Source organism: Pelmatolapia mariae, linkage group LG12 (assembly GCF_036321145.2).
Source record: "Pelmatolapia mariae isolate MD_Pm_ZW linkage group LG12, Pm_UMD_F_2, whole genome shotgun sequence".
Lineage (NCBI taxonomy): Eukaryota > Metazoa > Chordata > Actinopteri > Cichliformes > Cichlidae > Pelmatolapia > Pelmatolapia mariae.
This window is the reverse complement of record NC_086237.1, coordinates 21,096,327-21,120,370: the sequence shown is the minus strand read 5'-3', so window position 1 is coordinate 21,120,370 and position 24,044 is coordinate 21,096,327. Positions and strand designations below refer to the sequence as shown.

At 39.2% G+C, this 24,044-nt stretch overlaps 3 protein-coding genes across 3 annotated transcripts; all 3 read left to right on the top strand.

Annotated features, from left to right (window-relative positions):
* The first annotated feature begins 616 nt into the window (after positions 1-616).
* Positions 617-7,879, top strand: LOC134639068 (arrestin domain-containing protein 3-like). Its single transcript, XM_063490102.1, has 7 exons — positions 617-886; positions 1,623-1,667; positions 2,433-2,493; positions 3,131-3,281; positions 3,620-3,716; positions 3,796-4,052; positions 6,164-7,879. Exons 1-7 carry the CDS (start codon positions 625-627, stop codon positions 6,428-6,430), a joined length of 1,140 nt encoding a protein of 379 aa, XP_063346172.1. The 5' UTR covers positions 617-624; the 3' UTR covers positions 6,431-7,879.
* Positions 7,880-8,975: 1,096 nt separating this feature from the next.
* LOC134638251 (arrestin domain-containing protein 3-like) lies at positions 8,976-11,617 on the top strand. The gene is made up of 6 exons (XM_063488771.1): positions 8,976-9,234; positions 9,325-9,385; positions 9,473-9,620; positions 9,734-9,824; positions 10,674-10,933; positions 11,354-11,617. The coding sequence occupies exons 1-6, from the start codon at positions 8,976-8,978 to the stop codon at positions 11,615-11,617; spliced, it is 1,083 nt and encodes a 360-aa protein (XP_063344841.1).
* Positions 11,618-20,494: 8,877 nt separating this feature from the next.
* Positions 20,495-23,214, top strand: LOC134638250 (arrestin domain-containing protein 3-like). The gene is made up of 6 exons (XM_063488770.1): positions 20,495-20,753; positions 20,844-20,904; positions 20,992-21,133; positions 21,269-21,359; positions 22,218-22,477; positions 22,957-23,214. Exons 1-6 carry the CDS (start codon positions 20,495-20,497, stop codon positions 23,212-23,214), a joined length of 1,071 nt encoding a protein of 356 aa, XP_063344840.1.
* Positions 23,215-24,044: the final 830 nt, after the last annotated feature.

The window sequence follows — 24,044 nt, the reverse complement described above, 5'->3', positions numbered from 1 at the left end:
CCACATGTGACATGGCTCACTGTCTTTAATAACTACTGGTAGCAAAACCTTTCTTAACCTGTTAGTTGTGCTCTGCTACTCACCTTTTGAATTTTTTTTAAAGAAATTTGTTAACACCTGACTTTCTTTTGTTTTTTGTTTTGACTCTTTGATTTTGCATTCTTGGTTGAAATACTCAGAGCGCACATTAGCAGTCATCTAGATCTATCTATCTATCTATATCTATCTATCTATCTATCTATCTATCTATATATATATATATATATATATATATATATATACACATGTATGTGTGTGTGTGTGTGTGTGTGTAAGAAAAAATGCAAACAATAACAAACTTTTTCATTGCAGATATGGATAGGCTCCTCCTGACCCATTGGGCCCCCTGGGCAGTCAGTCCCACTTTCCCCCACACTGCTACTACGCCCCTGCATGTCACTGTGTGGCACCAAATAATTGGGTTCACGCATTATTGGATAAATGAAATCAGAGATATAGCGGAAGGCGAAGCCGCGGTAATGTAAGCCCTCCTTTTCAGGATCGGGACACACCTACCGCATATATCAGTCTGTCGGTTGTTACTCTGGTGTCCTTGGAAAGTTTCCCAGTGCGCCACTACAAATTATGCCGTCCACAATCAAGAGATTAGAAGTCATCTATAACTCTATCAATGACAGCAACACTTTTACTAACGGTGATGTTATTTATGGGGAAGTCAGGCTGGAAGCGGAGAAAGACTTCCAGATAGAGTCCCTGTTCATTAAATTCAAAGGGAAAGCTGACGTTTTGTGGACCGAGAGGCACGGACAAACCACGCATGTATACCACGCCAAAGACAAGTACTTCAGCGTTAGACGTTACTTCATCCGAGACAAAAACAGCAAAAGTAAGTTTGCTTTTCATTCTGCGCTGCGTGCACGGAGGAGCCTGCTTAAGTTAGAAAAAACAAACAAACAAAAAACTTAAAAAAAACCCCTAAATTATTTGTGTTCAGTTTATAGTTTTAAAGAATTTAGCAAATAAATAAATTCAGCTTAAGGACTAAAGTCAACGCAGTGGAAGGAAATGTTAGCATCAGGCGTTGTTTATGTTTGCTAGTTGGGTGAGTGGAGGGGAGACTACTTCCTGTTGCACAACAACTGCTCAACCGCCGATCTCTTATGCTGCTGCTCTGTGGCTTCAGCATAATCTAAATCTGCTTGAACTACAGAGCATTTTGAAAGTTATCTTTTGAGTAACATGCAGTAAAGTTTCTTCCTAAAGAAATGAATTTTCAGTCCATCGCTGCTGTTCGTCAGTGATTATACCAGTCAGAACACACTAAAGCACCAGATCACCAGTTTTTACATGGATTCTGTACTAACAGTGAAAATATGATTAATCAAATCTAAGTAAAAGATAAGAGTTAAAATGATGATTCAGAGCATGATTTGTCTGCATTTTTCAGTGTAAATTGAGAGTTTTCGTTTTAGACATTAGACATAGAAATGAACAGACACTCATCTGTGGCTTGTTTAATACCTGCAGAGATTACTATGATGATTTTCAGGTTTTTGCCCAGCCTAAAATAACAAAGTAAAGTTGACAGATTGTGTTGCTTTCTGCTTGATTTTTCTCTTCAGAGGACGACAGACAGACACTAGTGACGAATGAGAACTTACAAACATGTGAGTATTTGACCGTCCTCTCTCGGCCTGTAGTGGTGCTTGCTTGTGTTTTTACTGAAATATATTTGTGTGCTGTCTGTGTTTGAGCTTTTATTTCATTCATCTATAGCTTGAGTCACTTGTTGAATGCTGAGACTGCACAGCCGGTGTTGTGTTCACGCTGTCAGTCTGTCACTTTTACACCTTCTGTCGTGTCAACTTCTGCAAAGCTGGATTAAATAACTCTGGCAGATGTCAGGCTGTCTGTTCATTGAAACATGGCCGACATCTTTGTGCTAAATAACCTCCAGTTAATATGAAAATAAATGGCCATATCTTTATCTGGTATATAATTGTAATATTTTCGACACACTGAAACTCCATGTCTTGTCATTGTGGCTGGTAAGTGCAATCCTGCTGCAGGATTACACTTATAGTCGCAGTGAAGTGAGAGCCAGAGTGCTTTTTAATCACTGATGTCTAATTGCAAGCATAAAAATCCCTAAACACATTAGCTAAGTGATGCAAACATGCATTTTTGTTCCTTGAGACATCCGTTGGGCTTGAGGAGTTTTTTGTTCTTTTCCAGCTCTTGTGTTTGTAATCCCTAAATATTTGACTTAAACAGGAAGCCAAGTCAAAGACTCACCCCAGCATCCCTTTACAACGGCCTGCTTCGTAATTGTAGGAGTTGTAACTTAAACACACATCTGAACAATTTCTTTTTAAATTCAATTAATTGTACTTATCTTTTATATTTCTTTTTGCTATTTGTTTTTTTTTTAGACAGCAGTGTTGTTGCTCCAGGAATCCATGTCTACCCATTCAGCTTTCAGTTCCCTTTCCAGTAAGAAACATTTCTTTAAATGGTTGCAGTGTTAGTAAGAACAAACAAACAGCCTCGTGTTTTTGTTACTGCAGTGGTTCCAGAAAAGTAAGGGAACACACTGAGGTTTTGTATATATTAAAACAATATTAATGTACTGAAGTTTTAGATATGTATATGTATGAATGTGGGCTGATAACCACCAGTATTTTTTTTTTTTTATCATGAATTGATTTGTGACTTGGCGAATGCATCAAGTCTGAATTCTGAGCTGAGTTTATTCAGATACTTGAACACTTACGGGTCCATAACTCCCTAAACATTCACGGCACAGCTGTAAATCCAAGGATTTACCTGATTTCACCGCCAGCAGGAATGCTGCTGGCAATGCGTAAAAGGAGTGTTCTAAAACATGCAAAATATTCAAAGTGTCAGCATAACATTAGCTTGAGCCAATTGTGTTTGTGTTTGCAAACTTGAAAAACATCAGAACATATTTTATTTATTAAGTGCTGAAAAACCATTAATCTCAAAGGGCTTCACCTGTAATTATTCTCTTTATTAAGTCATTTAGAAAATGCGAAAAGCTGTATCGTTTATTTTACAAGAAAGTGATCAACTCATTGCCGTTTTGTGGACTTTTGTGCTTGTTCAATAGGGATTTACCCTCCTCCTTCAAAGGTGCTGATGGTAAAATTGTGTACTCGCTGGAAGCCGTGCTGAGCAGATCAATGAGGATGAACACGACACGTTCGACTATGGTCAACTTTGTGTCGACGACAAATATGAACACTGCATCTTGGTTACAGGTATGCGTGTTATCTCATTTGCAGTCATTCCATCAAAGTTGGCACAAGCACAGAACAAAGAAACGAAACAAAAAAAAACATAAGGGTCAGTGGGCGGCAATAACCTACCCAATGTTTAGACCTGCTTAGACATGTATTGAGCAACTTGTTTCAGTATTTGCATTGAGAGCGCTCACCTTGTGAAAACACTGGTTTTTAAAGGCACCAAACATAATCTTACTGGAAAGGGCCACTGGCTTAGCTTTGAGGTCAATGTGGCTGAAGTCTACTAAAGTTAATATATATCTGTTTTTGGAGAATTTAAGTGCATTTGTGCTACATTCTTGTTTTTCTTTCAGACACCGCAGCATGAGTCTAAGGATAAGAAAATGAAAGTTTTTACCTCAGGAAGTGTAGCCATGGATGTCAATCTTGAAAAAATGGGCTTCCGACAAGGTAAAAGGCGTGCAGGTGATACTAACATGTATTTGTCTAAAGCAAAGGTCAGGTTTGACTTTTCTGCTCTGTATTGCAGAAGAAGGATTAAAAGTTGTGGCCTTCATTAAGAACAGTTCATCTCGTGAGATCAAGCCCAAGTACTGTTTGTACAGAAAGCACAGTTTCTTTGCAAGAGGGAAGAGAAGGGTCCATACTAAAGACCTCTTGAAAGAGGTGGGAGACGCCATCCCTCCATCTGCAGAAGAAACCGTCACAAGGGTCATCACCATTCCCCGTGACGTGGAGCCCTCGATCCTCAACTGCAACATCATCAAAGCTGAGCACAGACTCAGGGTAAGCAGCTTGAAAAATGTTTGCTGGAAACACCACTAAGTCTTAAAACTGTATTAATCATTTCAATACAAGTTAGTTATTCCACAGTACTGTCCAAAATTAGTGACCGACAAAAGGATTTCTTTAAGTAGTCTTCAGAAATAGTTTTTTTTTTTTTTTTAAAGCTCTTCTTTGGACGTCGGCTGCCTTTTCTTCTGTTCTCCATTAACATGATCCCACATTGCTTTTGTAATGTTGAGGTTCAGGCTCTGGGTATGCCAATCCATGACTAATGGCGTTGTTTGTGATCAAATGAAAAATGAAGCCAAGCAGGTACAGGACTATTTCTCTTTCTGTCTTTGTTTACATCAATATAATCTTGCTTCCCTGTTTAGCTGTGCCCCTCTTCCTGTTTTATTTTGGTCATTATTTCTCTCTGTGTCCACTGTGGGTTTTACTTCCTTTGTCTCATTAATTAGTTTCAGCTGTACTTCCCCCGTTACCTCTACCCTCATCACATCCTGTCTGCCAGGCAGCTATACTGTAACACTTAAAGTCATTATAGCACTTAATTGTAGCACTTAATGCTATTATGGTCAGATGAAGGTTAAGGGATGTTTGCTGTTTTTGGTTATTTGAAAGAGTTGCTTAAAGTAGATTTTTGACTTTTTTAGTATTTAGACACAATTAAAAGCTTTCACCAATATTTTCATTAAAAATCTTGATTTGATAAAAAAGGTGCCTAAAGTAGTTCTATGTTGCCCTCAGAAATATTCCCTTAGAAATGCTGTACGTATACTGCATCTTGTTGCTTTCACACAATACAATATGACTGGATTGTATTGCCTAATAGTCGAAGGTGTTCCCAGTTAGTAACTTGGACTGCTTTATTGTCATACTGGAGATCAGTCACCAGATTAGCTAACAGCCCAGATCTATGCTGTGCTAACCTAAAATGGTTCAAGAAGGAATGCTTCCTCGAAAGAAAATACATTTCATTTTACTTTGTTGAGAACTTGTTAACTTGTTTTTTGAAATTCTGTAGTAGAAATGCACACATTAAACAAAAAGGAAAAAAGATACTTTGTAGATAGAATGTCAATTTAAATTTAAAACTGGTTCTTTGCTAAGTTTTCTTAGCGTGAGTAGGCACTGATTCATTGAGTTACCTAGCTTGTCTTTTCATGCATTAATTATTCATAACTCAGTGTTAAGCATTTCAGCAAACAGAAAACATTCATCCTTTATTCCTTTTAAAGGGATTCAACTAAAAATGAGTGAAAAAAAAAAACAAACAGCCGGCATCAAAAAATGGAAACTGAAAGACTTTAAGAAAACCTGACAAACTATTTCTCAAGACCAGTTTAGAAATTACAAGAAAGGAACCGGTGGGTGGTTCAAGACTTTTGCACATTACTGCATGTAAACTCCAAACCAAAAGTTCAGTTGAGGGGCTTTACTGCTAAAATCCTAGCAAAAAATATAGAAAAGATCTGTAATGTAACTGATCACATAAATGTTGATGTGATCAGAAAAAATGAGCAGGAAGGTATGAATGTCGTGAACATGAGCGCAGCAGAGCGATATTTAAAGCTCTCTGTCGGTTCTTTATTTTACACAACGAAAGACTTTTGTTTAAAGCTGCTGAAAGCGTTTGAACACAGTCGTCACGCTTTGTTCATTTGTTTGAGAAAAGTGTTTGTTTTGCACACATGTGAACACACAGTATTGTATAGAGCATAGTGGAAAGCTGTCTGCACATAGGTTGTCTTTATAGAGCAAAGATCCAGTGTCTGCAATGGTTTATTGACTCATTTTACTGAAAAGCAATAATGTAAACAAAAGACATATGTGACATAAGAACCTACTAGTAGTAACTGAGGACAGCAGATATATTTGTGTTAATGGGTAACATCTGTAGCTCAAAACCAACATAACCTGTGTGAAAGGGTTGAGCTACAAAATTATCAAACTTTTGATTAATACTAAAATAAGCATAAGCTGAGATACATGAAGTCCGTAAGCAAAGATAAGGCTGATAGATTCTATCTGTTGAACATGTTCTAAAAACAGAAGATTGGTTCAATTCTGCAAATACTGAGTAACTTTAAACAATCTAATGTTTTTCACAGGTGTACCTTGACGTAAAATATGCTTCAGATCCAGAGATCAAGTTTCCTGTAGTCATCCTGCCAGCCTTCCATGCCTATCCTGCAGTGCCACCACACTATCCCGCTGCTGCTGCTACCCCCTTTGGATTCAACCCAAACTCAAACCCTCCAGTGTGGGGTTTTGAGCCACAACAACCAATAGCAGCTCCCCAACCGTCAGATCCCCCTCCTCCTTATGGAGCATATGCAATGTACCCTCCGTTGCCAGATTTTGAGAATAAATACTAGCAACTAGAGCTGGGCGATAGAACGATAACAATATGTATTGCGAAATAACTTTTTCTTGATAGAAAAATTAAACTATTGTGATAGGCCTCATCTCTCTTGTCCTCTTAAAAAAAAAAGAAAAAGAAAAAAAAGAACAGCCAATCCAAATTAAGTAGCGCAGAGCCAAACCAATCACAGCCGCAGCGTCATGTCACATGACTTGTTACGTACAGCACAAGTGCCAAGGCGCACATGTGTATTTGTTTTTGCAGCCGGGCTGCCCAGATAATGGAGGAAATGAGTTTGCCGACTAGAGAAAAATCAACCGAGAGCGTGAGTGAAGGTTACCAAAGAAAAAACCGATGATGGTTCCAATTCCGGAGAGATTGTCGAACGGAAGGGCCATAGAAGTTCCGTAGTGTGAAGGTATTTCGGCTATTTCAAGTCTGACAAAAAACAGAGTAGCGCGCACTGTAAATTGTGCCGAAAGCAAGTCTGGAAATACAATAAACCGGTGCATGCTCAATCTCTGACTGAAAGCGCTAATTCGTCATTCGGCTTTTGTCAGACTAAAGTAACTGTTAAAACTGAAAAGCTAAGCTATAGAACAAGGAGAGATTGAGAATTTCCTTTTAGTTCTCAGTTTTTTTGATATTGACAAAAGTTAGTCAATTTAGTCTGTTCTTCTGTAAAACGAACTAAGATTTATTTTTAGAATTAAAATTTTGTTTCTAAGTGGAATTGACAATTTAGTAGTCTGTTTTGTTTGTTCTATTTTGAAACTTAAATGCTTTAGCGGCTGCCTTTTGTGTAGTTTGCAATATTTGCCTTTATTTATCTGATACTGAAGTCTCATGTTCCTCAAGTACATCTACCCTGTTGAACTTATAATGGGAAATAAATATTTAAATCAAAACAAGCTGCAGATTATTTCACATTTTACTCGTGAGCAACGGCACATTTAAATCTTACAAATATAGTTATTTGGCTTATATCGTGATATATATCGTTATCGCCTGAAATGAAAAAAACATATCGTGATATGAAAAAATCTTATATTGCCCAGCTCTACTAGCAACAGGTCTGACCAGATGCTTTGCCAGGAAATGGTGTGAAAACACCGAGAAGCATACTGTGGTCATTAAGAGCCACTCTAGTGTTCACCAAACACTTCTGTGGCTATAGATTATACCAAATCCCTATAGTGTGTGTTTAACTGCCTCATATAGGAGTATCCACTCCGGTTTCTTTTTTTTCTTTTTTATTTAACAATTCATATCTTAAGTGCTTACATGTTACAGACAGACGACTCTGAATAAAAGGGAAAAAATGTAAAACATTACTTGTTCCTGTGATAAATGCAATGCTGTTTGACTGGTTTGTTTTACACCTAAAAACCTTTCTGAAAAGTAAAGAGAAAAATATTTTCCATTCACTGGTTAACAACATTACAATATCAAGCCGGTGTTAGGTGGGTTAAATCTTTGAAATAAAGTTTTGTATGATAATAAACTTTTTTTTAAGGCAATAAAACTCTTTGGGGTGGTTTTTGATTATTTTTTTTGTTTGTTTGGTGTTTGTGACGTACCACAAAACATGAAGCTGACATAAGTAGACATCTTTTACTTTGAGTTAATTGCTTTCAGTTTATGGGGCCATCAAAATATTGACTGCAACATTTTTCTTCCTTGTATTTTTTATGCTTTGCCAGTGTTTCCAGATTAATTTAGACTATTTAGACAGTTGACAATTTCTGGTAAGATGGGTCATTAACACTAACTTACCTAGCACATGTTTCCCCAGGAAAAGTTGATACCTTTCTTATTGTATTATTTCTAAACCTACTGTGAATATTATAGTTATGTTGGTGACAATAACAAAGAAGAATTTTTAATGTTCTTTGTGGAACTTCCCCCAAATTCATACTATCAAAATATGTGAAAAGATGTCTCCCAAGCCTTGGTAATCAGGGGGCGTGAGAACAGCAACATGCATAGTGAGAAACTCATAAAACTATTTAGATTTCCCCCCCCCCCCCCAAAGTCCCTTTTGTCATCTCTCTGAAAAACGGGGTCTATTGTTAAGGTTACTTCTCATCACTTCTGCTTAGGATTTCAAAGGGTTAAACATCATGGCATGTAATGGGCATCAAGTGGAAAATTTACTGTAGGTGTGGTGAAATATATCATGTGATGCACTTAGTAAGCCAGCATGTGGCAGTCACACCTACAATAAAAAAATAAATAAAGGAAACAAGGTGGTATTTTTTGCTGCCCCTATATGTGGTTGTGAAGAGAGCATGCTGGTTATCCAGAGAGTGTGTGCTTTGACTGTCTCGAATCAGTCATAATGTAATCTCATGTTAAACCCCGTCGAGTTTCCATAGCTGAAAATCTTTTAGAGGCACTCCTTTGGGCGAGTGTATGGTACAAGAAAAACGGGTTTCACAACATTTGCATACTTGAAAGTAGATATAATCGGCAGAGAGCGGCTGTGCTGGCCTGAGTTTTCTCTTGGTTTTTGCAACAGATTTTTGTTTTCCCCCACTTTTTGTCATCCGTTGAAAATGGGCATTAAAAAACTCTCAATCGAATACGATGCCATCAACAGCAAAAACACCTTCACGAATGGAGATATCATTTATGGAAGAATTATTGTGGAGGTGTCTGGTGAAACCAAAATCCAATCGCTGATTTTTAGAGGACAAGGAAGAGCGAAGGTATGCTGGACTGAGCATTACGGAAAAGATCAAACCCACGTTTACTGGGCTACTGAGAAATATTATGACATCAAACAACATATCTTGAGAGAATCAAGACACGATGGTGATGTATTGAATTAACACAGTTGCTGACATGTGATACACTGTTCCTTGTTTAATAGACTGTTCAAAACAACACCTACTTCTTTTCCAGGCACTGAAGTCATTGGAAAAGGAAGACATGTGTATCCTTTTTCGTTCAGGATTCCTGATGGGTACCTCTTCTTTTCTTAATCAGAGGTTTAGATTTCCATTCTGCTTCTTTGTGGGTCATTTGAATGTTTTTGTATTGTATTTTACAGAATACTGCCATCAACCTATAAAGGAGCCCATGGAAAAATTGTTCATAAGGTGAAAGCAGAGCTGAAACAATCAATGAAGATTACAAAAAAAACCAAGGTCCACTTCACTTTTGTGTCCAAGGCACACATGGGTATTCCTGGACTTCTGGTAAGAAATCATTAATCCTAAAAAGCAACCATTTAATTTCATAATTGATAGTGTTCAGGCAGAAGAGATCATTACCTTTAAGCACATTTATAATGTGGGGGTCTGCTTTTTAGGAACCTCAGTATACTTATAAGGATAAATCTGTTTTGGGCTCTGGAAAGGTTTCAGTAGATGTCCATACCACTCAGATGGGATACATGCAAGGTAATTATCTTTACTTGGCTTACTGCCTTTCAGTATTTAGTTTCTGCCCTCTCCCTTATTTTTTATTTTTTGGAAAGTGACTATAAGTTTGGTTGAGTCAAGAGCTTTTTACTCCTTAGACTCCTTCCCTAGGGAAGCATCATTTAAAAAGTACTGCTTCATCCCAGCTCCCAGCTACTTAAAGTGCTTGTAAACAGGAAACCAGTGTGCATGATTCAGTGAGGGGTGTTTCTGTGGAACTGATCCTTTGATTATTGAAAGGAACTTAAAGCTGATTGAGTAGTAAGCTAAAAGTTGTTGTTGTTGTTTTTTAGCTTGTTCTGTTTTGTTTTTATGAGTACGAACCGAGCTGTATGTAACTATATGATGCTGACGTGCTGTTTTTGGCAACAGTGGAATAGCTACATTTGGCCAGCTAAATTATCAACCACTGTGCACTAGACTTACAAGGAAGGTAAAGACAAAAAGTTGAAAAGTCTAATAATCATTTAAGATAGAAAAAAGGTAGCATTTGGCGCCTTTTGTGTCAGGAACATTAAGTCATGTAAGAATAAAACTCTCCAGACTCTTTTGCACCTTATTTTGTGTCATACGAATTTGGATGAAAATGGCATAATGGCTGTGTTACACTGAGATGGATTTTGTTTTATGTAGTTTTATGTTGTTGCTTTTTTGGGAGGATGACTCTTGATGGTATTTGCCCAGATAAGTTGGCGTCTTGATCACCTGACTTTAGCCAACTGCATAAATGCATCCTGAACTCCTGTAGAGAGATATTATGTAGATGTAAGGAAATGTCTGTCTGTGCTTGGCAGTGATTTATACAGGATAACTTTCTGTACTTTACAGGCGAAGCTTTTGTGGTCACAGTTGAAATCAACAACAACTCGAGTCGCACAGTGAAGCCCAAATTCAAACTGTATCAGAAACACAGTTTCTTCGCCCAGGGCCACAGGAAAGTTTACACACACGACATCCTTAAGGATAAGGCTGAGGCTGTTGAAGCATCTTCTGGCAGAAAAACTGTGACCAAGGTGATCACCATCCCTAGAGACCTACCCCCCTCCATCTTGAACAGCCACATCATCAACCTGGAGTACAGGCTGAAGGTAAACAACTTGTAGAGCTGTCCTTTTGTTTGTGTACTTGAATACTGTTTAAGTAATATAACTAATGGTAGGAAGCTTGTCTTTGTTTCTGTATATGCCATTTAAAAGGTTTTATTTGGGCTGTTAGTTGGTTAGTGGCGCCTCTTTTCTGTCACAGGTGACTGTAACAAATCATTTTTATGGAAAACTGTTAAACTGCTTTTCTCCTTCCTCATTTTAACCTTCACAAAAGGAAATACAATAAAGGATGTAAGTGCTCAAAGGAACTAATGGAAGAAAACAAAGAGTGAGAAGCTTGGATTAAAGCAAGGGCGCCCTCTAGTGACAAAACAGGGCAACAACAAAGGCCTGCTGATATAAATACTTCCTAAACAAAAAAATCTTAAACAATTCTGTTTGTGTGTTATTTTGTTTGCACAGGTCCAACTGAATATCAAATGTTCCATTGATCCAAAGCTCAAACTTCCTATAGTTATCATGCCTGCGGTTGTGAAACAACCACATCCTTCTGCTGGCATTGGATTTGACACTTTTAGGAACCCAGAAAAACCATCCTGGGGAACTGCACCCCAGCAAACACCACCCCAGCAAACACCACCCCAACTTGCAGATCTTCCACCTCCCTACGGAGCACATGCGATGTACCCCACTACCACTCTCGATGATTATAAGACTGCACTTTGAAAATCTTCCTTGACAGAGAACGTTTAAGCCTTAAACACAGACTTGAGACAAATGATTGAATGCATTCAAAAAAGCAGACTGGTGTGCTGTTAAAGCTACCAACCACCTATTGTTTGTTCCTTCATACCCTAAACTGTGAAGATGACATCAATTGAGGCAATAAATCAGAAAATGCTGTTTTTCATATTAGCAGTTGTTATCTTCTAACTCCAAACAGATTTTAATTCACTTTCCTATTTAAACTGTAAGACTGTATACATTTAATATAAGTGAAATATCTGTGTAAATAATATATTCACAAGTGTTACTATATTTTTCTAATAAAACATCATATTTGAAATGCAAAACTAACATATTTCATTTGTGGCTGGTGATTCCAGTTTAATGTGAATCCTTATATTCTACTCATCATATGACACAGTGTCCTAATGTAATGCTTCTTCTAAAACTTTAGAGTCCATTTGGGCAATTTGGACAAGACAACCATTAACTGAAGTATAAAAGTATGTGCTCCAAAGTTCACGTTGGGGTCTATGGGGTCAGGAGTAAATTTGATTTAGTCACTGTCTTTAGCAAATAAATTCAATTTAACACCACTGATAACAAATTAAAACACTTGATATTGTGTGGAAAACTACAGTAAGATATGTGCAGGGATGTCATATGTGCTCACTGCAGTTAAAGTAGTGTTAGTAGATATATTAATCCTTTCATGCATGAATTATGGCAACCTCAATTGGGATTTTTTTCTTAACTATTTTTATTCATCTTTAGGCATAAAAAAAGACTTTTGAACTTCCAATGGGTTAGAGAAATTTAAATTTAAATAAGAATTTTTTTTGTGCACTTACACTGGCTGAAAAGTGGATGGCAGGGTATGGAGTGTGTCACTCCATACCCTGCCACCCACTTTTTCAGTGTCTAATGTAGTGGTTTATGTGCAAGTATACCATCAACACTGACACAAATACAAGAAAGCAGACTTGTATTTGAATAGCTGTCCACTGTAGGGCCCACTATGCCTGAAAGGGTTGAGACACAAATGGTAATAATACTTTTTAAAAGGCCTAATGACTAAAATCAGGTAACTCAGGTACACCTGCTCAACTGCTCATTAACACAAATATCTAATCAGCCAATCACATGGCTGGAAATCAGTGCTTTTATAGTAGGCATGCAGAGATGGTCATGATGACCCTCCAAAGGATAAGAAAATGAAAGTTTTTACCTCAGGAAGTGTAGCCATGGATGTTAATCTTGAGAAAGTGGGCTTCCGACAACATAAAAGGCATGCAGGTTGTATTTGTCTAAAGCAAAGGTCAGGTTTGACTTTTCTGCTCTGTATTGCAGAAGAAGGATTAAAAGTTGTGGCCTTCATTAAGAACAGTTCATCTTGTGAGATCAAGCCCAAGTACTGTTTGTACAGAAAGCACAGTTTCTTTGCAAGAGGGAAGAGAAGGGTCCATACTAAAGACCTCTTGAAAGAGGTGGGAGACGCCATTCCTCCATCTGCATCACAAGGGTCATCACCATTCCCCGTGACACTGAGCCCTCAATCCTCAACTGCAACATCATCAAAGCTGAGCACAGACTCAGGGTAAGCAGCTTGAAAAATGTTTGCTAGAAACTGCAATGAGTCTTAAAACTGTATTAGTTGGTTATTCCACCTTACTGTCCAAAATTATTGACTAGGGCTGGGTATCATCACTGATTTCTAGAATCAATTCGATTCCAATTCACAAGGTTACGATTCGATTCAATCCACAATTCGATCGATTCAATATGAATCGGGGAAATTTTGCCTCAGACAGTCAGAAATATTATAATTCTGATCATTTATCAGTACATATCCATATTTTTATATCTATAAAAAGAAAGCTGACACTTGTGAAACTTTATCAGAGGTTTAAGCATCACAGCAGATGCCCTTGTGTCAAAGTAACAGAGTATAAAACAGTAAAACATGGAGATTTTCCTGGCCTGGCTTTTTATAGTAGATAACCTTAAAAACATTCTGCAGTAGAACAAAAACAGAAGAAAACCATGAATCAAAATATAAACATTACCTGATGCTACTGAATTAAAGCAGAGCAAAGTTACAGAGGTTTAATTAGAGACACAGCTAAGCATTTTGCAATTTCGCATAACTTTAATAAGTTTAAATGTCTTCAGTATTGAACATCAGAAATGAGGCTTCCTTGTCGAAGTCAGGTTAATAAATAAAAAAAAACACAGCGGCCGACAGCACTGTACATAACAGTAGACTTGTGCGTAATAAGCAAGTGAATAATGCAGAAAACAAACCTTTTTATTGTCCATCCATCCATCCATTTTCTTCCGCTTATCTGGGGCCGGGTTGCGGGGGCAGCAGCCCAAGTAGAGAAGCGCAGACCTCCCTCTCCCCAGCCACCTCCTCCAGTTTATCCGGGGGAACACCAAGGCGTTCCCAGGCCAGCCGAGAGATATTATCTCTCCAGCGTGTCCTGGGTCTGCCCCGGGGCCTCCTCCCGGTGGGACATGCCCGGAAAACCTCGCCCAGGAGGCGCCAAGGGGGCATCCTTGTCAGATGCCTGAACCACCTCAACTGGCTCTTTTTGATGTGGAGGAGCAGTGGCTCTACTCTGAGCCCCTCCCGAATGGCCGAACTTCTCACCCTATCTCTAAGGGAGAGGCCAGCCACCCTTCGGAGGAAGCCCATTTCCGCCGCTTGTATTCGCGATCTCGTTCTTTCGGTCACTACCCACAGCTCGTGACCATAGGTGAGGGTAGGGGCGTAGATCGACCAGTAAATTGAGAGCTTTGCTTTTACACTCAGCTCTCTCTTCACCACAACAGACCTGTACAGTGTCCGCATCACTGCAGCCACTGCACAAATCCGTCTGTCGATCTCCCGCTCCCTTCTCCCATCACTCGTGAACAAGACCCCGAGATACTTAAACTCCTCCACTTGGGGCAGGGTCTCGTCCCTGACCCTGAGTGGGCACTCCACCCTTTTCCGACTCAGGACCATGGCCTCAGATTTGGAGGTGCTGATTCTCATTCCCACCGTTTCACACTCGGCTGCGAACCGTTCCAGGGCGAGCTGGAGGCCATCACCTGATGAAGCCAACAGGACCACATCATCTGCAAAAAGCAGAGATGAGATCCTGGGACCACTGAAGTGAAAGCCTTCCGCCACTTGGCTATGCCTAAAAATTCTGTCCATAAAAATTATAAACAGAATCAGTGACAAAGAGCAGCCCTGGCGGAGCCCATCACCCACCAGGAACAAGTTTGACTTATTGCCGGCTATGCAGACCAAGCTCTTGCAACGGTCGTATAAGGACTGAATGGCCTGTAGCAATGGGCCAGACACCCCATACTCCCGGAGCACCCTCCACAGGAGCCTCCGAGGGACACGGTCGAATGCCTTCTACAAGTCCACAAAACACATGTAGACTGGTTGGGCAAACTCCCATGCGCCCTCGAGTATCCTCGAGAGGATAAAGAGCTGGTCCAGTGTTCCACGACCAGGACGAAAACCGCATTGTTCCTCCTGTATCCGAGGTTCGACTAACAGATGGACTCTCCTCTCCAGCACCCTGGCATAGACTTTCCCAGGGAGGCTGAGGAGTGTGATCCGCCTATAGTTGGAACACACCCTCCGGTCCCCTTTCTTAAAGATGGGGACCACCACCCCGGTTTGCCAGTCCAGGGGTACTGCCCCTGACCTCCACGCAACATTGCAGAGACGTGTCAACCAAGACAGCCCTACAACATCCAGAGCCTTCAGGAACTCGGGGCGGACCTCGTCCACCCCAGGGGCTCTGCCACCAAGGAGTTGTTTAACTGCCTCAGTGACCTCGCCCCCAGAGATTGGCGGGTCATCCCCTTCGTCCCCAGACTCTGCTTCCGCCACAGAAGACGTGCCAATGGGATTGAGGAGATCCTCAAGGTATTCCTTCCTCCGCCTGACAATTTTCTCAGTCGAAGTCAGCAGCACTCCACCCGAACTATACACAGTGCAGGTAGAACAACGCTTTCCCCTCCTGAGTCGCCTGACGGTTTGCCAGAATCTCTTTGAGGCAGCCCGAAAGTCTTTTTCCATGGCCTCTCCGAACTCCTCCCACACCCGAGTTTTTGCTTCTGCCACCACCCGCGCCGCATTCCGCTTGGCCTGTTGGTACCTATCAGCTGCCTCCGGAGTCCCACAGGCTAACCAAGCCCGGTAGGACTCCTTCTTCAGCTTGGTGGCTCCCCTTACCTCTGGTGTCCACCATTTGGTTCGGGGATTACCACCATGACAGGCACCAACTACCTTGCGGCCGCAGCTCAGTGCAGTGGCTTCGGCAATGGAAGTGCTGAACAGGGTCCATTCGGACTCAACATCCCCAGTCTCCCTCGGAATGCTGTTGAAGCTCTGCCGGATTAATATAATCTTGCTTCGCTGTTTAGCTGTACCTCTCTTCCTTTTTTTATTTTGGTTATTATTTCTACCCTCATCACATCCTGTCTGCCAGGCAGCTATACTGTAACACTTACAGTCATTATAGCACTTAATCCAAAGCAAGGGTTGGATGCTATTCCCTTCTTATGGTCAGATGAAGGTTAAGGGATGTTTGCTGTTTTTGGTTATTTGAAAGAGTTGCTTAAAGTAGATTTTTGACCTTTTTAGTATTTAGACACAATTAAAAGCTTTCACCAATATGTCCATTAAAAATCTTGATTTGATAAAAAAAGGTGTCTAAAGTAGTTCTATGTTGCCCTCAAAAATATTCCCTTAGTAATTATACTGCGTCACATTGCTTTCACACAATACAATATGACTGGATTGTATTGCCTATAGTCAAGACTGCTTCCAGTCAGTAACTTAACACCCATTGTCACACTGGAGATCAGTCACCAGATCAGCTAACAGCCCAGATCTATGCTGTGCTAACCTAAAATGGTTCAAGAAGGAATGCGCTGTTCCTCGAAAGAAAATACATTTCATTTTACTTTGTTGAGAACTTGTTAACTTGTTTTTTGAAATTCTGCAGTAGAAATGCACACATTAAACAAAAAGGAAAAAAGATTTTTGTCTAGACAGAAAGTACATTTAAATTTAAAACTGAAATACTTTAAGAAAACCTGACAAACTATTTCTCAAGACCACTTTAGAAATTACAAGAAAGTCTGATGCCTTTGAGCAAAATATAAAGAACTGGTGGGTGGTACTTTTGCACATTACTGCATGTAAACTCCAAACCAAAAGTTCATTTGAAGGGCTTTACTGCTAAAATCCTAGCAAGAAATACAGAAAAGATCTGTAATGTAACTGATCACATAAATGTTGATGTGATCAGAAAAGATGAGCAGGAAGGTATGAATGAGCGCAGCAGAGCGATATTTAAAGCTCTCTGTCGGTTCTTTATTTTACACAACGAAAGACTTTTGTTTAAAGCTGCTGAAAGTGTTTGAACACAATTGTCACGCTTTGTTCATTTGTTTGCAAAAAGTGTTTTTTTTGCAGAGATTACGTTTCCTGTAGTCATCCTGCCAGCCTTCCAGCCCTATCCTGCAGTGCCACCACACTATCCCGCTGCGGCTGCTGCTAGCCCTTTTGGATTCAACCTGAACCTGAACCCAAACCCTCCAGTGTGGTGTTTTGAGCCACAGCAACCAATAGCAGCTCCCCAATCATCAGATGCCCCTCCTCCTTATGGAGCATATGCAATGTACCCTCCGTTGCCAGATTTTGAGAATAAATACTAGCAACAGGTCTGACCAGATGCTTTGCCAGGAAATGGTGTGAAAACACTGAGAAGCATACTGTGGTCATTAAGAGCCACTCTAGTGTTCACCAAGCACTTCTGTGGCAATAGACTATACCAAATCCCTATAGTGTGTGTTTAACTGTCTCATATAGGAGTATCCACTCCTAATTGTTTTTTTGTTTTGTTTTGTTTTTTTATTAAACACTTCATATCTTAAGTGCCTACGTGTTCCAGAAAGACGACTGTGAATAAAAGCAGAAAAAAAAGTACTTATAATGGAACTGTGGTCAGTATTAGGACCCTACATTCTGTTTCTTTTAAATACTTCATTGATGACCGGAGTCCTCCCTGAATGTTTTAAATCTGCTGTGGTAGTGCCAATCTTGAAAAAGCCTGGACTGGATGTTGACTTAGTTGCAAACTATAGACCCGTCTCACATTTTTCTTTTTTGTCTAAGGTCTTTGAAAAAGTTGTTTTTAAGCAGCTCACTGAGCATCTTTCAACAAACAATCTGTTTGAACCATTTCAGTCCACTTTTAGACCAAATCACTCCACAGAAACAGCTTTAATCAAAGTGGCAAACGGTCTGTTGGTAAATGCAGACAGTGATCGCACTTCAGTTTTAGTACTACTAGATCTAAGTGCTGCATTTGACACTGTGGATCACTGTATTTTATCAGATAGGCTTGAAGATTTTATTGGAGTTACAGGAAATGTTTTATCATGGCTGAGATCTTACCTGTCTGGGAGATCTCAGACTGTTAGTTTTAAAAATGATCTCTCTGAGACCTGTGCAGTGGGGCATGGGGTGCCTCAGGGCTCTGTACTTGGCCCATTGCTCTTTTCCTTGTATCTGCTGCCTCTTGGTGTTCATTTACATTCTTTTAATGTAACTTTTCATTGTTACGCTGACAACCTGCACCTTTATGTTCCTTTAACCATTGGAAATTGTGCTGAAATGTCTAAATTAGAATCGTGTCTATCTGCAATTAGGGGCTGGTAATCGGATAACTTCCTGCTTCTTAATACTGATAAGATAGAGTTGATGGTCACTGGACCACAAAAATTTCCATACATGTCCCAAAATTTAATCTTGAAAATTGAAGGTAAAAAACTTGGGCGTGTGGTTCGACACAGTGCTCTCCTTCGAGTCTCATGTAAGAGAGACAGCAAAGACCGCCTTTTATTATTTAAGGAACATAGCCAAAATCAGACAAGTTTTATCAAGCAAGACTGCAGAGGTTCTTCTCCATGCATTTGTGTCTTCACGTATTGATTATTGTAACGATCTCTTTTCTGGGCTACCAAAGAAAAGTTTTAGAGGTTTACAGATGGTGCAAAATGCAGCGCCTCGCATTTTAACTAAAACTGGAAAATTTGAGCACATTACCCCTGTACTGAAATCCCTTTATTGGCTATCTTGTCAGGTTCGAGCAGATTTTAAGGTCCCTCTGCTCACCTACAAAGCTTTAAATTGATTGGCACCTTCATACCTCTCTGATCTTTTGCACCTTTATGTTCCATCCCGTGCTCTCCGATCCCAGGATTCTGGCCTTTTAAAAGTTCCTAGAGCAAGAAAAAAGACTATTGGAGAGCGTGCTTTTTCTTTTCGTGCACCATTTTTGTGGAACAACCTCCCTCAAGATATTAGGCAGGCATGCACTGTGGAGGTTTTTAAAGCTAAGTTGAAGACCCACTTGTTCACCGTATCCTACATGTCTAAATTCTATGCCATTTTTTATTTTATTTATTTATCATTTCAAACTTTTATTATATTTTAACTTGTATTGCTATGTATCACTTTTATTTATTTATCTCTTTATTTTCAAATAGCTGTACAGCACTTTGTTTAAAAGCACTTTGTAAATAAAGTTGTTATTATTGTTATTATTATTATTACTTGTTCCTGTGATAAATGCAATGCTGTTTGACTGGTTTGTTTTCCTCCTAAAAGCCTTTCTGAAAAGTAAGGGGTAAAATATTTTCCATTCACTGGTTAACAGCATTACAATATCAAGCCTGCTGGTGACATATCATGCAACTTTTTTTGTTTTGTTTTTTTGGTGTCGGGGGGTATATCTTTGAAATAAAGCTTTGTATGATAATAAACTTTTTTAACGAAATAAAACTCTTTGGGGTGGTCTTTGGATTTTTGTAATTTTTTTATGATATAGCACAAAACATGAAGCTGACATAACTAGACATCTTTTACTTTGAGTTAATTGCTTTCAGTTCATATGGCCATCAAAATATTGACTGCAACATTTTTTTTCCTGGTATTTTTTAGGTTTTGCCAGTGTTTCCAGATTAATTTTGACTATTAAGACTGTTGAAAATTTCTGGTAAGATAGGTCATTAACACTAACTTACTTAGAACGTGTTTCCCCAGGAAAGAAATATAATATTATTTCTAAACCTAATGTGAATATTATAGTGTTGTTAGTAATACTTTTACTGTTTTATTTAATAGTAATGTCCTCCAAACAAGAATTTGTTAATCCTTTTTGGGGAACTTCCCCCAAATTTTTGCTGTCAAAATATGTGAAAACTTATCTCCCAAGCCTTGGTAATCAGGGGCGTGAGAACAGCAGCATGCTTTCCCCCCCAAAAGTCCCTTTTGTTATCTCTCTGAAAAACGGGGTCTATGGTTAAGGTTACTTCTCATCACCTTTGCTTAGGATTTCAAAGAGTTTAAACATCGTGGCATGTAATGGGCATCAAGTGGAAAATTTACTGTAGGTGTGGCGAAATATATCATGTGATGCACTTAGCAAACCAGCATGTGGCAGTCACACCCACAATAAAAAATAAATGAAGGAAACAAGGTGGTATTTTTCGCTGCCCCAATATGTGGTTGTGAAGAGAGCATGCTGGTTATCCAGAGAGTGTGTGCTTTGACTGTCTCGAATCAGTCATAATGTAATCTCATGATAAAGCCCGTTAAGTTTCCATAGCTGAAAATCTTTTAGTGGCACTGCTTTGGGCGAGTGTATGGTACAAGAAAAACAGGTTTCACAACATTTGCATACTTGAAAGGAGATATAACCGGCAGAGAGCGGCTGTGCTGGGCACAACTGGCCTGAGTTTTCTCTTGGTTTTTGCAACAGATTTTTTTTTTATCCCACTTTTTGCCATCTGAAAATGACCATTACAAGATTCTCAATCGAATACGATGCCATCAACAGCAAAAACACCTTCACGAATGGAGATATCATTAATGGAAGAATTATTGTGCAGGTGTCTGGTGAAACCAAAATCCAATCGTTGATTTTTAGAGGACAAGGAAGAGCGAAGGTATGCTGGACTGAGAATTACGGAGAGGGTGATTACCGCGTTTACTGGGCTACTGAGACATATTATGACATCAAACAACATATCTTGAGAGAATCAAGACACGATGGTGATGTATTGAATTAACACAGTTGCTGACATGTGATACACTGTTCCTTGTTTAATAGACTGTTCAAAACAACATCTACTTCTTTTCCAGGCACTGAAGTCATTGAAAAAGGAATGCACATGTTTCCTTTTTTGTTCAGGATTCCTGATGGGTACCTCTTCTTTTCCTCATCTGATGTTTAGATTTCCATTCTGCTTCCTCGTGGGTCATTTGAATGTTTTTGAATTGTATTTTACAGAATACTGCCATCAACCTATAAAGGAGCCCATGGAAAAATTGTTCATAAGGTGAAAGCAGAGCTGACACAATCAATTACAAGAAAAACTAAGGTCCACTTCACTTTTGTGTCCAAGGCAGACATGGGTATTCCTGGACTTCTGGTAAGAAATCATTAATCCTTAAAAAAAAAAAAAAAAAAAAAAAAAAGCAACTATTTAATTTCATAATTGATAGTGTTCAGGCAGAAGAGATCATTACCTTTAAGCACATTTATAATGTGGGGGTCTGCTTTTTAGGAACCTCAGTATACTTATAAGGATAAATCTGTTTTGGGCTCTGGAAAGGTTTCAGTAGATGTCCATACCACTCAAATGGGATACATGCAAGGTAATTATCTTTACTTGGCTTACTGCCTTTCAGTATTCAGTTTCTGCCCTCTCCCTTATTTTTATTTTTTTTTTTGGAAAGTGACTATAAGTTTGGTTGAGTCAAGAGCTTTTACTCCTCAGACAAAGCAGTATTTTTAAACGATACTTCCCATCTTTTAAAAATACTGCTTTATTTCATCCCAGCTCCCAGCTACTTAAAGTGCTTGTAAACAGGAAACCAGTGTGCATGATTCAGTGAGGGGTGTTTCTGTGGAACTGATCCTTTGATTATTGAAAGGAACCTAAAGCTGATTAAGTACTAATCTGAAAGTTTTTTTTTTTTTTTTTTAGCTTGTTCTGTTTTGTTTTTATGAGTACGAACCGAGCTGTATGTAACTATATGATGCTGACGTGCTGTTTTTGGCAACAGTGGAATAGCTACATTTGGCCAGCTAAATTATCAACCACTGTGCACTAGACTTACAAGGAAGGTAAAGACGAAAAGTTGAAAAGTCTAATAATCATTTAAGATAGAAAAAGGTAGCACTTGGCGCCTTTTGTGTCAGGAACATTAAGTCATGTAAGAATAAAACTCTCCAGACTCTTTTGCGCCTTATTTTGTGTCATACGAATTTGGATGAAAATGGCATAATGGCTGTGTTACACTGAGATGGATTTTGTTTTATGTAGTTTTATGTTGTTGCTTTTTTGGGAGGATGACTCTTGATGGTATTTGCCCAGATAAGTTGGCGTCTTGATCACCTGACTTTAGCCAACTGCATAAATGCATCCTGAACTCCTGTAGAGAGATATTATGTAGATGTAAGGAAATGTCTTTCTGTGCTTGGCATACAGGATAACTTTCTGTACTTTACAGGCGAAGCTCTCGTGGTCACAGTTGAAATCAACAACAACTCGAGTCGCACAGTGAAGCCCAAATTCAAACTGTATCAGAAACACAGTTTCTTTGCCCAGGGCCAGAGGAGAGTTTACACACACAACATCCTTAAGGATAAGGCTGAGGCTGTTGAAGCATCTTCTGGCAGAAAACCTGTGACCAAGGTGATCACCATCCCTAGAGACCTACCCCCCTCCATCTTGAACAGCCACATCATCAACCTGGAGTACATGCTGAAGGTGAACAACTTGTAGAGCTGTCCTTTTGTTTGTGTACTTGAGTACTGTTTAAGTAATATAACTAATGGTAGGAAGCTTGTCTTTGTTTTATTTTGGTTGTTTTATTTGGGCTGCTAGTTGGTTAGTGGCACCTCTTTTCTGTCACAGGTAACTCAAATCATTTTTTTTGAAAACTGCTTTTCTTCTTTTTAATGTTCACAAAAGGAACTACAACAAGGGATGTAAGTACTCAAAGGAACTAAAGTACTTCCATATAAAGGAAGAAAAGCACTCATTAAGAGGCAAGTGCAAACACTAATGGAAAAAAACAGAGTGAGAAGCTTGGGTTAAAGCACGGGAGCCCTCTAGTGACAAAACAGGGCAACAACAAAGGCCTGCTGATATAAATACTTCCTAATCATGCGAATCAACATCTACATTCACTGAAACAAACAAACAAAGCTAAACAATTCTGTTTGTGTGTTATTTTGTTTCCACAGGTCCAACTGAAAATCAAATGTTCCATTGATCCAAAGCTCAAACTTCCTATAGTTATCATGCCTGCGGTTGTGAAACAACCACATGCTTCTGCTGGCATTGGATTTGACACTTTTAGGAACCCAGAAAATCCAGCCTGGGGAACTGCACCCCAGCAAACACCACCCCAGTGTGGAGATCTTCCACCTCCCTATGGAGCACATGCGACGTACCCCACTACCACTCTCAATGATGATGGCATTGAGATGTTAACTTTTTGAACTGTGTGGATCAAAGTGTAGGGAGTACCTTCTGACAGACCCATTAAGAGATATTGTATTTTCAGTGAGGAGCTTGTTTCAACAGCAGGAAAGACCCCACTATTTCAGACAGTCCTTGGGACCCTCATTGTTCAAAAAGTATTTTGACCAGAGTTACAGTCTTGGAAAATTATGTATGATTAGAAGTGAAACCATTTACCTGTCTGTGGAGAATTCTCCCACATTTCAACTGATCTAACGTAATCTACTGTCTCTGTGTTTAGTCTGTGTAGATTATCTCCCCACTAAAACACAGTTAGTATTAAAATAAAACCCAACAAAACACTTAAAGATTTAAAACTATTTTACCTGGTCATTTGACGCCAGTTTGGCTCTTTCTCTGTATGTCACTCACTCGCTGATACACACACACACACACACACACACACACACACACACACACACACACACACACACACACACTGAAAATATTCATTTTTTTCATTTGAGATTCTTGAGTTTAGACATTTAAAATAGATATTCCAAGTCTTCCTGTGATTTAAAGAATATGAGCATTCAATATTAATTCAGATGTGTGCTAGTTTCTTTTGTCATTAGACAGTTTTTCTTATGTACAAGTTCTTCTGTGTGAATTTCAGTTCTGCACTTTGGCTGTCAGGTGAATGATTCAGTGTATTTCAGCACTTTTTAACTAAACTGATTCACACAAAGTTGTGCTAAAACCTTTTATTATTAATTTTTTAAGTTTTATTGCTTCAACACTGTATATCAAATGCAATATGACACACTGAACAAGTTGGATTGGTCTCTGTTTTCAGACTTACACTCTC

Excerpts from the sequence above, each read along its gene's own strand:
- LOC134638251 (XM_063488771.1), top strand. The coding sequence starts at position 8,976 with ATGGGCATTAAAAAACTCTCAATCGAATACGATGCCATCAACAGCAAA. Across the intron at positions 9,235-9,324 it reads GAGAGAATCAAGACACGATG|GCACTGAAGTCATTGGAAAA; the intron begins GTGATGTATTGA and ends CTTCTTTTCCAG. Across the intron at positions 9,621-9,733 it reads TGGGTATTCCTGGACTTCTG|GAACCTCAGTATACTTATAA; the intron begins GTAAGAAATCAT and ends TCTGCTTTTTAG.
- LOC134639068 (XM_063490102.1), top strand. The coding sequence starts at position 625 with ATGCCGTCCACAATCAAGAGATTAGAAGTCATCTATAACTCTATCAAT. Across the intron at positions 1,668-2,432 it reads GAATGAGAACTTACAAACAT|ACAGCAGTGTTGTTGCTCCA; the intron begins GTGAGTATTTGA and ends TTTTTTTTTTAG. Across the intron at positions 3,717-3,795 it reads AAAAATGGGCTTCCGACAAG|AAGAAGGATTAAAAGTTGTG; the intron begins GTAAAAGGCGTG and ends TCTGTATTGCAG.
- LOC134638250 (XM_063488770.1), top strand. The coding sequence starts at position 20,495 with ATGACCATTACAAGATTCTCAATCGAATACGATGCCATCAACAGCAAA. Across the intron at positions 20,905-20,991 it reads TTGTTCAGGATTCCTGATGG|AATACTGCCATCAACCTATA; the intron begins GTACCTCTTCTT and ends TGTATTTTACAG. Across the intron at positions 22,478-22,956 it reads ACCTGGAGTACATGCTGAAG|GTCCAACTGAAAATCAAATG; the intron begins GTGAACAACTTG and ends TTGTTTCCACAG.